This window comes from Elephantulus edwardii, unplaced genomic scaffold (genome assembly GCF_000299155.1).
Source record: "Elephantulus edwardii isolate Elephantulus edwardi_28Jun2011 unplaced genomic scaffold, EleEdw1.0 scaffold00023, whole genome shotgun sequence".
In the NCBI taxonomy this organism is placed as follows: domain Eukaryota; kingdom Metazoa; phylum Chordata; class Mammalia; order Macroscelidea; family Macroscelididae; genus Elephantulus; species Elephantulus edwardii.
The window spans coordinates 2,555,089-2,572,124 of record NW_006399773.1 but is presented as its reverse complement, the minus strand read 5'-3'; the positions used below and the strand labels follow the sequence as shown (position 1 = coordinate 2,572,124).

At 39.8% G+C, this 17,036-nt stretch overlaps 1 protein-coding gene across 1 annotated transcript in view; it reads right to left on the bottom strand.

Annotated features, from left to right (window-relative positions):
• Positions 1-17,036, bottom strand: part of KLF12 (Kruppel-like factor 12) — a 600,750-nt gene that overhangs the window by 313,132 nt on the left and 270,582 nt on the right. The window contains exon 3 of the mRNA XM_006882709.1: positions 9,906-9,995. Coding sequence (XP_006882771.1) covers positions 9,906-9,995 — 90 coding nt within the window. The remainder of the gene's footprint in view (positions 1-9,905; positions 9,996-17,036) is intronic.

Sequence of the window (17,036 nt, the reverse complement as noted above, 5' to 3'; positions counted from 1 at the left end):
ACTGATCATTCATCAGCTTCTGTGCCGAGATGATGAGAAATAACGAGAACCAGGAAGCACAGTCTCCATTCTGAGAAGTTTACGGTACAGCTGGCTTAATGGCACTAACTGCTCTTTGTGATAGAGACATTTTTCTCAACACCTTGTTATGAATAATCTGCAGGATGGTTTGTAGAATTACTGTATGTTGCCTCCAGGGGAAAGATGCACAGGTGTCTAGCACTCTTTTTGGTCATACAACTACCATGGGGAGCGCTAGGGAGCTCATTGGTCCGAGTAGGATTGGCATTTTCTGTAGGACATGGAGAACAGACATGAACCTATTGCCTGATGTCAATAGCTGCACCGTTCCTAGCTAAATGGCTTGTGCCAGAGACTTTAGGCTCTGTGCCCCAGAAGTATCACAGAAAAGCCTCCTCCCTCCTCATTTCACTTGGAGAAAAGGGAACATGGTATAATAGCTGTTACAGAAATTGTTCCTCTTTTGCCCAATCTTAAGTGTAAAATTTAGTTCACGTTAATAACACATCAATAATAATCATGATAACTTAGCATGTTGTATAACCATTACCACTACTCATTTCCATTTAAAAAAAAATCATCCCAAGAAGAAACCCAGTACCCTTAACCAATTACTCTTAATTCCTAATCCCAACCACCAGGTAGCCACTGGCAAACTTGTATACAGAAGGGCCATTTATCCCTGAATTACTGACTCTTCAGGGCACTTAAAATTCGTAAAATCCAATTTCTCTCCCTCTCTGTACCATGTGACAATCACTAGTCTCCACCTGCAAGACCACAGTACTGACGTGAGCCAACAAGAGGAGAGAGAGAACTCATGACTTCCATCTACAATGCCATAGTCCCTGCAGGGTGTCCGAGCAGTTACTTCGCTGTGGCAGGTTCCACAGGTCGTGAGAAACAGGGAAGGTGGCTGAGTGTTGGACATCCAATTTTGTTCTCTCAAAATATGTGCTGTAAACTCTAATCCCTGTACATGGACATATAATTCCATTAGAGCCCAGGGTTTTCTTTTGTATATAAATGAGGCCATTACCTACATAAAGTGTCCCCGGAGATAAAAAGGAGCGATGAGGAAAAGCAGTAAGCATAATTAACAGAAAGATAGATGCTTGTTAAGTGCTGATCTCCAAGGAATGTCAAGGAGAGCCCTGGAGACCTTCTAGAGGACTTCCCCACACACCTCACCCTCTCCCAGATGACAGAGAAAACTAGAGCCCGTATCTGAATTCAGACATTCAGCCCTCTATTCTAGGAGCTCTGGTTACCTAGTGGTAAGAAGCTATGCTGTCAATCGAATGGTAACTGGTTGGAATCCACCATCCTCAGGAAGATGTGCAATCTCCTCCCATGTGACTCACTCCCACTGAAAACCGCCTGGAGGGTCAGCTGTGAGTCAGCTCCATCTCAACAGTATATAACCTACCCTAACTCCAGCTCACCTGGCTTAACAGCTGCCTTATCAGAGAGGAAATTAATTTATGTTCATTAAAGGCACCCACCAAGAGAACTTCTGTTACAGTAATGCTAGGTAATTAAGATGCTAAGGTGAAGAACTATTATTTAATGTCTCTTTCTAAAGCCTTTACATTTCCTTATTTTATATAATAATAATCATAATCATAATTATTATTACTTGACATCTTCATTTCTTCTTAAGACTTTCATTTTAAAGCAAGTCAAATATATTTAAAAGTAGATGCAATGTTCCACAAGCCATTGGAGCATGACTGAAACCGTCTTTGAGATCCATGGAGGTCAGCAATGTGTTGGTTCAGACTCCAAGGAATGGGTTTCAAGCAGTGGCAAATCTCATTTATTCTGCCATATTCTCTTTCCTCACAGCATTTTGAAACAAGTTCCAGACATGGCATTCTATCTACAATATTTCAGCACAGATCTGTAGAGCATATGAACTCACATGCCTTTTTAAAAATGTGCCCAAATATCATTACCACACCTCAAAACAGTGGGTTGTTGGTTTTATTTTAAAAGTTGTTTTAATTTCCCTCCATTTTACATAATGCAATCTGGTCAGAATTTAAAAATGTTTGCTTAAATAAATTTCTAACAAAACTACTCCTTCATAATTGCAAAATAACACAGATGTTGCATTTTTCACTAATTCCCTTATGAGAAGTGCAGCAACAGGAATGGAGGAATTTGGGCCACTAATTATTCTCCATTTCTTTTAAAGGCTAGCACTGATTCAGTACAGATCACATACCAGCTCTGGCGAGGCACTGAGTCAGGCAGGCTCTGGTGAGACATTGAGGGTTTCGTCCCACGTAATAGGTAAGCAGAACTAGAACTAGTTGCAAAGTGGCTGTTTGACTGACTGCTCAGTGTAAGATCTGGGGTGCATATCCACTCAGAAGAAGAAAAACCTTGGCAATCTGTTCTTATAAAGTTTCCAGCCTGGTAAACTCTGTAAGTCAGCTCTACTCTGTCACTGGGGTCACTCTGAGTCAGAATAGACCTGACAGCAGTGGATTTTGAACAAAGAAAGAGACCACACAGCTCTGACAACGACACCTGGATGAACAAGCCTCCCAACCTAAGTGAGCCTCACACTAAAGCGTGTGCATTTCTACTACCACATACAGGAATACGAGGGTCAAATGTGCTTTCCCTCAACGGCTTGCCATGGCTGAGATAGCAGAATTTGCCCTGACACTTGAGAGACGTCCTCTTCCACCTCCCATGGTACAGATGAAGATACAGGGAACTGGAAACATAATGCCACAAAAGCCAGGAAACAACAGGGCCAGGGATACAATCATGTTGCCAGTCTTTGGAGCAGCACCCTTTCTCTACACACTGCCTTATGTCTCAGCAATGTGTACGGCTGTCTTCCTACAGCTTAGTAACACTTTAGCACATCCAAAGGCTAGGAGCACTTGGGAAGCTGTTGGCCAGTGGAAGAAAACCACAAAGGTCAATGACAAAGTCATTCAGACACTTCTTGATCCACCCCAAAGAGCAACACAAGAGTGCAAGCTTCTTTTAAAGGCTGGTAACAGCATATAGCTATTGCTCATAAGCTGTCCAACCCTGGAGGCATGTATCAGGAGACGGTGGTGCCCTACTGGTAAGGAATTGCACTGCCAATCCATAGGCACCGGAGTCTAATCCGCTAGCTGCTCTGAGGATGAAAGATGGGCAATCTCTTCACAGGCAACCAACTGCCTCTGAACACCCACTAGAGGATCAGCTATGAGTTGGTTCCAATTCAACAGTACATACAACAAGATATTAAATAGAACTCATGGTGGCATAATGGGTAAAGTGCTGGACTACTAAACTCAAGGTCAGTAAGTAGTTCACACTATCCAGCTGGTCCTTGGAAGAAAGATGTGGCAATCTGCTTCCAAAGATTTGCAGCCTGGGACACTTAGGAAGCAGTTCTAGTCTCTCTTATAGGGTTGCTATGAGTCAGAACTTTCTGGTCAGCAGTGATCTACATGTCACATCATACAGACGACACAGGACAAAGGCAGGTTTCAGATCTGTTATTCACAGGGTTACTAGGAGTTGTTGTTGACTCAATGGAACCTTACAACAACATGATGCAAATGTCAGAGAGCTCCTAACACAAAGGGCAGAATTGGTGTGAAAGGGCCATACTTGTGTGTCAGTCACCCAGCTGCAAACTGAGGAACTGTACTGCCAGTGAGGAATACATATGTCCAGCATTTACAAGTTAAACTGTTTATTCACCCCAACTCACGAGGTAGTGTAATCATCAAGTCCAAGGAGCTTGAGCATGTCTGAGAACTCTAGAAGGACAAGCAAAGCTCAGATTTGTCGTTCACAGGGTCACGGCAGACAGTACTTGACTTGCAATCACCTAACAACAACTGACTGGTTTCAGATACTGACTGGTCTTATAATTTTCACTACAGCAGTTAAGCCCAGACAGGTTTAATAAATCTTGTATTTGTTTCACATGTAACATATGCCAAGAAGTGCAAAAGAAACAAGAGAAATAGAAGAAGTAGCTACTGACCTCTGAGAGTTTCCAATCTGACTGAAGGGACATTATCTACATTTCACAGAATTGATTCAGTAACAGAAGAGGCAAGCAGATCTCTACACAACAGACCAAGGCAAGTGGCCAATCAAGGCCTGTTCCAGGGGCTTTTTATAAGCTCCCAAATTAACACATCATCAGGACCTGAAGTCCTTTGGTGGAAAGGCGGGTATACTGAGACCAGTTGGCTGTGGAAGACTGAGGGACTATTTATAGCAAGCAGAGGAGAACAGACATCTGTCCTGGTGATGCACCAAAAAAAAGAAAGACCACTGCTTCAAACCACTGCTGTGAAATCAATTCCAACTCCCCAGGACCCCGAAGGACAGAGCAGGGCTGCCCCCTAGGGTTTCAAAACCATCTCTTTCACCAGTGAGCACATGGTGGGTTTGAACTGCTTTGGGTTAGTGGCTAAGCAGTGTAAGAACTTAAAGCAGTGTGACACCTGGGCTCATTAGTGATACGTAAAGCAGTGTATCTATAAAGTTCTGCCTGGACCCCAATGCTTGAGTTAAATGCTCATGTCCTACATCACCAGCTATTAAAACCATGTTTTCCAGAGGGATTCTTGATCCCAACCACTGTACCAACTTTGTTTTCTTCAAGTTTCCGCAGTCACTCCTGTCATACATAAGGAGTTTCTATCTGGTGACTGTCAATCCAGAGGCAGGTTGTTTGAACTGACCAGCTATTACTAGATGAGAGAAAGATGGGCCATCTCTTCCTGTGTGACATACGGCCTCTGAAAACCAACTGAAGGGTCAGCTATAACTCAGTTCCATCTCCCCAACAATGACCACCCATCACCGCACGTTTACTGTAGAATGTAGCTTTATTGGAGTGTATGTCTCACTCCTCCTCCAGTCCAAATTCACACTTAAAAGTACTCCAATTTCTAATACACTGGGAATTTTTTTAAGACTTCAATCGGTAAGTCTTGAATCATAAATTATGAGTCATGGAAGACTGAAACCAAGAAATCTTCAAAACTTTAACCTTTCTGATCTTAGTCTGTAGTTCTATTCTGAGAAAGCTTTGGTAGCCTAGTGGGTGAAGAGTGGCACCCTTAGCCTAACAACATGTTGGTTCAGTCCGACCAGCTACACCTTGGGAGAAAGGTGTGCAATCTTGTCACATGATTTATACTGGTGAAAATTCAATGGAGGGTCAGCTACGAGCTGGTTCCAACTTGACAGCGAGTGAGTTGAGTGAATTCTCTGCTGAAGTCTGGCAATTTACACCACCTTATCTCTAACGAAAATCCAGTAAAACAATAAAAATTTAAAATCGACCAAAACACAGAAATTTATTTCTAATTTTAAAGACGAGTAGGTTTAAAGTGTTACAAATCATGAAATACAAATAATTTTCTTCTATAAAGATTTAGGTCTTAACACATTTCATTAAACACTGCAGGCTACTTCTCTCCAAGCTTGATCAAAAAGAAGATGAAATTTTATCTATCATCTATTTGTGATGTGCACTGAAAATGAGTAAAAAAAACAAAGTTCTATTTCCTTTCAATATGCATGATCTAAATTAAGAATAAAACACTTGCATCATGTGCTACTCAAAAGGAGGAGAATCAATTTTAATGAATAAGTATTAAGTAAAACCTACAAACCCACAAATTTTCTTCTCTCTACTTTAAGGACAAAAAAACCCAAAAATAATCTTTCTATAAATAGCGTAGCAGGGGGTCCTGTTCAACTTCTGTGAATATTGATTGGTTTATGGTCTCTTAAAGCCTAAATATTATTCATGCATGCTTTAACTTGAAATGAAAAATGATAAGGAACAAGAAAGTTCTATCTGAATGTGGTTACAGACCATCAAAATTAGTGATTAGTGGCAACAATGCACTATCCTGGCTTTGATCACCAGTCCAATGTCCTATTATCGATTTAACTGGGTTAGTCTCCCCCGCTTTCTTTTCCTTATCTCCTTTTCCTGTGCTAACATGCAGAGTTCAACTAGATTTACTGCTAATAAACTGGAAGAAAGTAAAATTAAGACGAACACTGTGAAATGCAGATTGCATGTTCTCCTCTCCCCATCAGCAAAGTATCCTCTCTGAATAAAATGTTAGGGTCTCTATGTCTAGTGAAACTTCAACAAAATTGTGCATAAATTTGTCTTATTAAAATTCAGTCGCCACAGTGTCAATTCTACCTCATGGTGACCCGATGAGGCAGAAGAGACCTGTGCTCTACAGTGTTTTCAATGCCGAGGGGGAGCTTTTTGTGATGTAGATTGCCATGACTTTCTTCGAAGGTACTCAAGTGGGCTCAAATTTTTAAACTTTGAGTGGCCAGCCCAGCATCTTCCCTGCCCAGCGATTCCCTTGGTAGCACAAATAGCTAATGTGTTCACCTGCTCATTCCAAACGACCTCAGCAGAAAGACCTGGCAACCTGCATCTGAGAAAAGAGCCAATGAACAGCCTGGGGAGCAAAAGTCTACCCAGACATAATTTCAATCACCATGAGTTGGACTCAACTCCTCAGATGCTGGTTTTATTTTACTAAAGTAATGGCCTGGATTGTTGAAGGGAGGTGCTGTCAGGTCAATTATGTTCCACTGCCAGTTCTGGGTCACATCCATGGGAGCCAGTTACCGTGTCGTGCTCAAAGCTAAGGAGCTGCGTGATTGGCTGACACATTGAGCTACGTCCAGCAGCCAACAGAAAGCAGCACTGATTACAGAGCCAGAAGGCACCCTCCACCACAATGGGGAGCTGCTTCAAACATAGACTCAGAAGGAAGAGAAATACACCTTGATGTGCTGCACACACTGCCCCCAACTCTTTGGAATGGGCAAGTTTTAAAGACTCTCTGTAAATGTTGTCCTCCATACACATATCCTTGGAATACCAATAATATTCTATATCCATTTGATTTATGCCTTGTAATTACCATTTTTGCACTTGGGTGAAAGGTGTTTGATAAGACAGGGGAGTTTGGTGATCTTGGCGACAGGAAGAGTACTTTCTCCTCTTTTTACGTGTAGTGGCCAGTCCACATGTTTAACAATTCTACTGCCTTATTTTAACTTGTGACACTATAAATGTTAACAAGTATAAAATAGTATTTGTTAAAAGAGTTTATTGGAAAAACCTACTATGAATTCTCACCACGTTGTGCCAAGAAATCTGGAGGACGACCACCTGGCCAACTGACTGAGATCTATATTTGTTCCCATTCCAAAGAGAGGTGACCCGAGAAAGCGTGGGAATTATCTAACAATATCATTAATATCACATGCAAGCAAAATTCTGCTGAAAATTATCCAAAAACGACTGGAGCAGCATGTCAACAGAGAACTGCTAGATGTGTAGGCTAGGTTTAGAAGAGTCCGAGGTAGTAGGGATATTATAGCTAATGTTAGATGGATCTTGGATGAAAGCAGAGAGTACCAGAGGAATGTCTATCTGTGTTTCATTTAATATGCAACGGCTTTCGACTGTGTGGATCACAACAAACTGTGGCTGACTTTGAGAAGAATGGAAATTCCAGAACATTTGATTGTGCGTATGTGAAACTTATACTTAAACCAGGAAGCAGTTGTCAGAACAGAGCAAGGAGACAATGCATGGTTCAAAATCGGGAAAGGTGTACATCAGGGATGTGTCCTGTCAGATTATCCGAGACACTGGGCTGTACAAGGAGGAATGTGGCATCAGGATTGAAGAATCATCAACAACCTGCTTTATGCAGATGACACAACCCTGCTTGCAAAAACTGAGGAAGACCTGAAGCACTTGCTGCAAAAGGTCAAGGACTGCAGTCCTCAATATGGACTGAAGCTCAAGATCAAGAAAACAAAGATTCTTATCACTGGGCCAATTGGCAGCATCATTATGAATGATGAAGAGATTAAGATTGTTAACAGTTTTAGTTTGCTTGGCTCCACAATCAACACTCTTAGTACCAGCAGCCAGGAAATCAAGAGAAGAATTGCATTAGGAAAGTCAACTGTCATGGACCTTTCCAGAGTACTAAAGAGCAATGACATGAGGCTGAAGACTAAGGTGTGCCTGATCCAGGCCAAAGTCTTCGCAATTCCTTGATATGTATCAGAGAGCTGGACAATGACTAGGGATGACAGAAGAAGAATTGACGTCTTTGAGCTGTGGTGCTGGAGAAGAGTATTGAACATACCATGGACCCCTAGGAGAACAAACAGGTTCATCCTAGAGAGGGTGAAACTGGGCTGCTCCTTGGAGGAAAGGATTCTGAAGTTTCGTCTGACATACTCTGGATGTGTTACAAGGAAGAGCCAGTCCTTGGAAGTGGACATCATGTTTGGGAGGGTGGAAGGACAGCGCAGGAGAGGAAAACCCTTGATGAGATGGATTGATTCAGTCTCTGGAGGAATAGGGGTAGGTGCGTCGGAGACAGTGAGGTTGGCGCAGGATACAGCAGGGTTTAGAGCTATTGTACAAAGTGTTGCTGTGAGTTGCAAGTGACTCAATGGCACATAACAACAACAACAACAACTATGAATAATGTCCTTAATATTCTTTAGTAGTCATAAATTTATCAATTTGTATAAGGAAATAATATCTCTTTATAATCATATTCATAATTTGCATAAGGAAATAATATCTCTTTCTAAACATATTCATAACAAAACATATACGTATTCAACGATTTTTACATGTATAGTTAGTTGACAATGTTTACATATTTTTCTTTTTCTTTTTTTATTGGTTTCTTTACCAATACACTGTGCTTCACGCTATTCTTCATTCAAACTGTGTTTCATACAATCATTCTTAAGCATCATACTTTATAAAATTAATCATCTTTATACCTTGCCCATCCTTACTTACCCTGTCTTTACCTTCAATACCTGGATGCTTCCCATTTCCTTCTCCCACTCCCTTCACCCAACAACCTGTGCAACTCTGATTTTGTCCCTACTCATCCTCGCCCCTCCACTCCCACCCCTGACCCCCTCGGGTTCCCATACACATTTTACTAGTTATTGTTCTATTTTTACAGGAATGGCCTTATGCGGTATTTGTCCATATGAGACAAAGTTAGTTCACTGAGCATAATGCTGTCCAGTCTCTCCCAAGTTATGTAGTATTTTTTGAAATTGTTACTCTACACATTTCATATTGTGTCACTATTCTTTTCTCTGTTCATAAAGTTCTTTGTTTTAATGTTACTCATGTTACCTTAATCTCATACAGATACTTCTTTAAAAGAGTTCAAGGCTCAAGAGAGAAATTCTTTATTAAATGAACAACAGCTTCATTTAAAGAGGACTTGGTGGGATGATTTTAGTTCACGGGTTAAAAGTTGTTTCCAGGCACAGACTCAGGGGCACTTCCAGTGTCAATGGAACCAATGGATCCAGTTTCCTATCTTTTTCTTTTGGTGATCTTTTCAAATTCACTGACGTTAAAGACATCAACTATCCCATAGTCCTTAGAGTGGAAAAGGGTAAATAAAAATGTCACAAGAGAAAGCCTTCTGACAAAATAACAATTCTGTACTGATAATACCAAGCAACTTTCTCAATGACCCATTTTGGTAACAAGATGATATTTCCGTCTTATCTGTCTCTTTGCATTGTAGTTCTTCTAAGGCATATACCGATTTAAACGCAGCATTGGGTTTCCAGAGAAGTCATTACACCTTCCTAAACTTCAGAAAGGTGTCTTTTCAAGGGAGTAATAAAGAGAGGCTGCAAATTATCAACCAGTCTTACACAATTTTGCTCAAAGACAAAAAGTGCAGGCAAGAACAAAAGGTGAGGCATCTGCAGGTCTCAAGGTGCTCTAAATGACTGTCACCACCAGGAAAGGGGAGGGATACACTCTGGAAATATCTGCTTACCCCTTGTTCAGATTCCAACAGCTCTGTTTTGACTCTGACTGCCGGCATCCCATCAAGCATTAACATTCTGTTCTCAAAAGTGTTGATATGCTGAGAATGAAAAAGAGAGAGAAGAGGGAATGTCAGCTGACAAGCATTCAGTGGAGACCCTGTGTGGGAGGGACTTCTTCACTGTAGCACATTCGGGATGTACTTAACTTCTTAACAATGAGATAACAAGAAAATGAGGGTATCAGTGTAACCAATTATCCCCACAAATCAGAACTTTTTCTGGAAGTAATGACCAAGAAGGTGAATTAATCAGTCTGATTCTCTAACTTCTAAGCAGAGGTCAGCATGCAATAAGCTGGACTATGGAAACCATAATTTATATGTGGCTAGAACAATTCATCAGACTTTTTCAATAGCGTAAGAAAATATAAGTCGGGTTACTCTCTTGCTTAGTTCTTAAGTTTACACAGCATGTTTTAAAGTGCAAATGAAAACCCAATTTATATATAGTCATATTATTTAAAAAGTTGAGATCTGGTTTCTTTTCATTTTCCAAATTTTTTTTTATTGGTTTGCTTACAAAGATCATATATACAAGATCATCTTTAAAACAATAATTAAAGTTAGATACACTGAAAACAAGTGCCATAATAGTTCTAATCACATGAGAATATTAATTCATCAATTCCACTTAATATTTTTTAAAATGATGAACGTAAATCTCAGAGTGATACCGAGTTTATACGCTGAGGTCATAATCAGGGGATAAATAATTTTATTTCCTCTCTTGAGTATGTTTGACTCCATTTTACTACTTCTTGAAAAGAAAATGTTCACGCTATTGTGACTCAACAGATGAAATCCAGGTTATTGTCAATACCATTCACTGTTTGGTTATTTCCGGAAGTCAATAACCAATGAAAAGAGGCCAAAAGTCAGAGGCCAATACTCTCTTATGGTCAAAATTTGGTGCATATTTAACGTTAGGTTTAGATTGCCAACTTTGCCCTTTGATCAAGATATGACTGCTCTTGGCTGTGTATGAATATTGACAGTGGTCATTTTGGGCCAGTCAATATATCCACATGGTTTTAGAGTATTATTAAAAGAAAAAGAAGTTATTTAGACTTATTTTGCCTACATGGTGACAAATATTAACACATTTCTAAATTTTTAAGTTTTGTCCTAAGTTGGTTTTCCACAAAAATGTCAAAGAAAAAAATCAGAAATAAAATCTCATTCCAACAAATACTACTTTAAAGACTTTTTATTACCAAATAATACCAATAGAGTGCAGTATAGTGAAAACTATTTATCACATTGCTTTACTTTCTCTTTGTTTAAGAAAAGGACTCTAAGACATAAAGTGCACATGTCCTCTTCTCACCAAAAGTAAGAGCCAATTGAACTCTGCAGTTGATTAATAAGCCCTTTTATATTCCATGCCACCTCACTAGTTGGTAATTTAAAGAAAACATGTTGTTTATGTGTTCATCTCCAGAAAGTTCCACTAGCTTTAAATGAGCAGGGATTTTGGTTTGGGTTGGCTTTCTGTGGGGAAAACTGTCCCGTCCACACCCTCCCCTTTGACTTTTTCATACTATTAGGTAGCTCCAGTGGCCTAGTGGAAGAGAGTTAAACTGCCCACCCAAAGGCTGGTGGTTCAAATCCACCAAATGCTCTGAGGGAGAAGATGAGCAGTCTCCTCTTTTACAATTTACAGCCTCTGAAAACCTACTGGAGAGTCAGCCATGCATTGTTTTAGACTGGACTACAGAGCTGTTGTTTGCATCTTAATAGGCCACTTGGAGTCGAAGGACCTGCGATGTTAATGACCAGGATAGTTCATCTGCTTCATACTTGAAATCCTTCACAGTGTCCTGTAGGGTCTTTACACACTGGGCTGCAATGGTTTAGAAGCAAGCCAACCTGGCATGTCCCCACCCAGGGCAGGAAAGTCATCTTGCAGCCAGTCAGCCCAGCTTTACAAAGCAGCACCAGAATCTATGATAACAAAGCATGCCTTAGGCTGTTTGGTTGGTAGACAATGAAGAATGAGTTGATATTTCTTCCTACCCCCAAGGAGGCCCTGCTCAGATGAAAAAAGAGAAGAGGCTGCCTTTTAAGGTCAGCCCAAGCGAAGGAGGAGGGAAGACAAAGAGTGATTCTCCAAAGGCAGATTTAATGAACTGGTAGAATCTGATTAGAAGCTAATGTCCCTTTTAGTGCTTTGTACCAATTTACAGCTGATATACTTGAGCCAGTATCCCCACTGGTTGTAACAAACTCATTAGTCTAAAAAAAAAAAAAAGAAAAAAAATGCCAGCTAACCAGTCTTTGAAGTCAAGAATGGCTAAGTCCTGGCAAGTTGGCTGGGTCCAGGTTTTATTTTGCACATTTAAATTACACTCTATTTCCATGACATTTCTGTTATTCTTGAATAAGACTGCATGTGCTAAAAGGTGAGATGTACCTTTCTCTCCATTTCATGTGAAAGGGAGTAAAATAAAACACACAGATGATTGTTAAAAATAAATCAATTCCTTTTTATTCCCTCAAAAATATTTATTTTCCCAGAAATTCCTACAACCTTAAGAAGCAAAATATAAAAACATTCACAAATAGAGAACCAAACTGTAACCGCAAAGCTTAACTAATGTTGATACAAGCTGTCTATATTCCTGATAATTATGTTACTATATGCACAGTACAATAATCTCTACAAGAATGAGCCTAACCTTGTTCAGTATAAACTTTGAGCAACAAGCATGTTCTAAAACCATCCAGGAAAAAACACCTAAGGTACAGTCCTTGGGACAAAACATCGATAGATTGATCTTTCTAAACTCAGATCAGCTATACACAATCTCAGAAGGCTGTAAGCTTTAAATATGTAATAGGCTTTTGCCATGATCTTAATCAAAAAAACACATTTGCTGTGAAATCGATAGCTCAACTGATTCCCAAGAGGTTAATAAAATTATGTAGTCATCAATTTTAGCCCTATGAGGCTCTCTGTATTTATGGTGTAAAATTCAGACATAAGCATCAGAACTAGAATTTATGGGGTGGGTGTGTGTGTGTGTGTGTGTGTGTGTGTGTTGTCCCATAGATTTATACACATATATTATTATATGTATTTCAAAGGACTGAATTTTATCAATTAAAGCAAAATTTTCAATAGAATTTGTTATTTTTGACAAGTTCATTATCTACCAGCAGATGAGAATGATATTTCTATTGGCCTAGTAATATTTGGTAACTGAAACGCCCATCAACAGTAAAAGAAAGTTTCATTTAAAAAAAATGGCCAAATGAATATAACTGTCTTTGAGTTCGATGACTGAAAACACTTTAAATGAACATATAACAAAGAGTGGAGTGATTTTTCATATTGCAACTCATAAAAAATGCTGCTGTTGTTGCTGGTAGGTACCTTCAAGTCGATCTAAGCCCTGCCCGATCCTGTTCTGTCCTCAGCATCGAGCCCACTGCTGCTGTCACTCTGTCAATCCACCCCGTTGAGGGGCTTCCTCTCTTTGGCTGACCCACCGCCTTAAAAGCAGAATGTCATTTTTCAAGCAATAGTCTCTCCTAACAACATGCATGAAGGATTCACTTTTTCAGGCTGAATATTGCTATCAGCCCTCCTCTTCCCAGTCTGCAGGGAGCTGTGGCAGTCTCCTGAGTGAAGACTTGTGCTGCCAGCCAGCCCAAAGGCAGGTGTTTCAAAGTCAGCAGCTGTTCTGAGGGAGCAAGATGAGTGGTCTCCTCAGGTGCGATTTACAGCCTTTGCAAGCCCACTGGAGGGTCAGCCACGAGTTGGCTGTGACTCAAAGGCAAAGAGTTTGTTTTGATCCCCTACTGTAGATTCACTCTGTGTTTCTTTTCTTACAGGAATTTTAACAGAATCGAATTATAAGAAAATTAACTTATTGAATAAAAAAGACTTCTTGGAGAAGTCAGTATCTTCCATAAGTGATTCCCTTATACCAATAATAGCAATTAAAAGGGGGGAAAATCCTTTCCCAAAAATACAGTGCAATCAAACAACAGGCATTTCTTTGAAGGGGGATGTGTGTGTGAAAGAAATGCTTTACTCCAGTACAAAAGCCTGAAATGCCAAAAAAATGAATGAATTAATTCCTCTCTTTCTGGAAAAGTGTTGACACACCTAATTAATTGTAGTGATGCAAGAGCTGCCTGGTGCCGTGTAACACTCAAAAGTCAGTAGCAAAAACAATCATTTATGCTCAGTAACAAAAATAACAGTAACAACATCTAGTATCAAATATTAACTAGGCTGTGTTCTAAAACTGCCCAAACAGCTATTCATTTACTCCTTTCAACATCCCAAGAGGTGTATACAGTGTTATCTGCGGATAAGGAATCAGCCGAGGAGCTTAATGAAACTGTACAAGCTCACACAATTTTTTTTTTCTTCTTAAGACAATGTTTAAGTGGATAGCTGCATTCAAAACCCAAGGAGAAGGATCTCAAGCTGACCCTTTAACTCCTGTTTTCTTCCCTTTGTTTTGGCTTCTTAAGGTTCTAGACTAGAATAGTACATCAATGGAGAACTGCCAGGAAATACAGGGTGGTTTAGAAGAGACTACCACTTTTTCCATTGTCAATGTCAGATGAAACTTGACTGAAAGGAGAGAGTGCCAGAAGAAATGTCTATTTGTGTTTTATTGACTATGCAAAGGCATTTGACAGTGTGGTTTAAATAAGTTGTGGCTAACACTGAGAAAAAGAGGGAACTCCACGACACTTGACCGTGCTCATGCAAAACTTATACTTAGACCAGAAAGTTGTCATATGAACAGAGCAAGGGAACATGGCATAGTTCAAATTAAAAAAGAGTGCATTAAAGAATACTTTTTTAATATATATGCAGAACAGATCATTGGGGAGGCTTAACTTTATGAAGAAGAATGTGGCTTCAGGATTGGAGGAAGATTTATCAACAACCTTCAATATGGAGATGACATAACCTTGCTCACTGCATCTAAGGAGAAATGGAAGCATTTGCTGCAGAAGGTCAAGGACTGCAGTCTTCATTATGGACTGCATTTCAATATTAAGGGGGAAAAAGATGCTCACCACCAGGCCAACTGTCAGTATCATGATAGATGGAGAAGTGGCTGGGATTGTTAACAATTTCCTCTTGCTCAGATCCACCATCAACACTCTTGGCACTATCAATCAATAAATCAAAAGAAGAATTCTTTAGGAAAGCCTGCTGTCAAAGGCTTCTCAAGAGTGCTAAAGAGCAATGATATGAATCTAGAGATTGAGGTAACGTGTGCCTAACGCAGGTCATGATCTTCTCAATTGCTTGCTATGCTGGACAATGACTAAGGATGACAGAATTGATGTCTTTGAGTGTGGTGCTGGAGAAGAGTCTCGAATATATCACGAACTGCAAAGAGAATAAACAAGTTTGTTCTGGAGAGGGTGAAGCCAGGTTGCTCCTCAGAGACAAGAATTCTGAAACTACATCTCACATACTTTGGGCACGCTGGCAGGATGGACAGTTCTTGGAGAAGGACACCAGGCTTGGAAGGGTAGAGGGCCACTGCAGGAGAGTGACCCTCATCCTGGATTAGATGAACTGACACAGTGACTTTGGCAATGGAGGCAGGTGAACCAGACAGAGATAGAGAGTGACTCAAGATAGGGCACGCTTCAAAGCTACTGTTCAGAGTCACTACGAGTTATTGTCACTATGAGTTACAGTTGGACAGTTTTAGAACACAATCTCGTTAATATTTAATACCAGGTGTTATTATGTTTGTTACTGAGATTCAGTTATAGTGGATTCTACAGCACATAACAAAAACGAGTCGTACTTGACTTGATGGCTCTTAACAACATACATACATATGTATATATAAAAATATACAAACCCACATGTACTTTTCTATATTAACACTTTTCTATGTTAACACATATACTTTTATATGTACATACAGATACCTTTATATCTATAACACGTATACATATATATATATATATATATGAATATATATACTAAACATGCATAGACACAGATGTCCTATGTCACGGTGGGAAGCAACATGATGGTCTTCTTGGAGATCCCAAGAGAGGAACTCTGTACCTCTGCCGTAGAGTCTTCAAGGAGTAAGCCGTCTTTGTTAAGAAACTGGATGTACAGCTTCTAATAACCAATGAGCATCAGCATTTTCGGGAATCATAATAAAAGAAGTCAAATAAAGTCCCTGGTTTCAAAACTATTTGCTTTCTCTCCTCTTCCTTAAATTAAGCTTTCCATTTCTTTTCTCGGCCTGATGAGACAGTACGCTACAATTGATAGATGGGGGTTTGGTTTTATCCTAGAAAGACCTCATACTTAATTTAGCAAGTCACTCTCATTCTGATTTCACGATCCAGCAAAAATCTATGGTAATCTGATCCCCTACTCAGTGTTTCAAAAAATATTCGTATCCTTGGTGAGTCACTCAACATTTTTTCACGGTAGTTTACTGTACTTGGAGAAAGCAGTAATTTCATTTTCTACATATTCTAACCTGGGGAAATAAATTTTGGCATCGTATTTAAATCATAATTAAATATGAGCACATTTATCTCTGCTCACAGTCTCGCAATGATACCTCTATCTTCCAGAGGGCAAATAAATGAGCACAGGACCACAAACGGTACAAAAATCAAAATTAGTTTAAAAACAAACTTTGCTATTCTCGCTCAGCCTTTTAATCTTTCTTTCCTTCACAGAATGTGTGAGTCACTCTCATGTGATGACCATATGTTACTGGAAGAACTGAGAGTCAAAACCCTAAGCCGATGTGCCATGTAACTTGAATTTCCCGCAACGGTTTTAATGATGTCTAATACTCTATTCTGAAATGTGTTCTGATTGTCAAAAACAAAAGTCTTCCATAAAAACCCTCACACTGTAACATATGGAACAGTCTCATTAGCACTGGTAAACACTCTGCTTCCTAAGGTGCTAAATTCCCACCATGTATAGTTTACACTGGTGTCTTTGAATTACAGTGTTGTTGTTGTTGTTGTTGTTATGTGCCATCGAGTCGTTTCCGACTCATAGCGACCCTATGCACAACAGCTCTAAACCCTGCTCTATCCTGCGCCAAC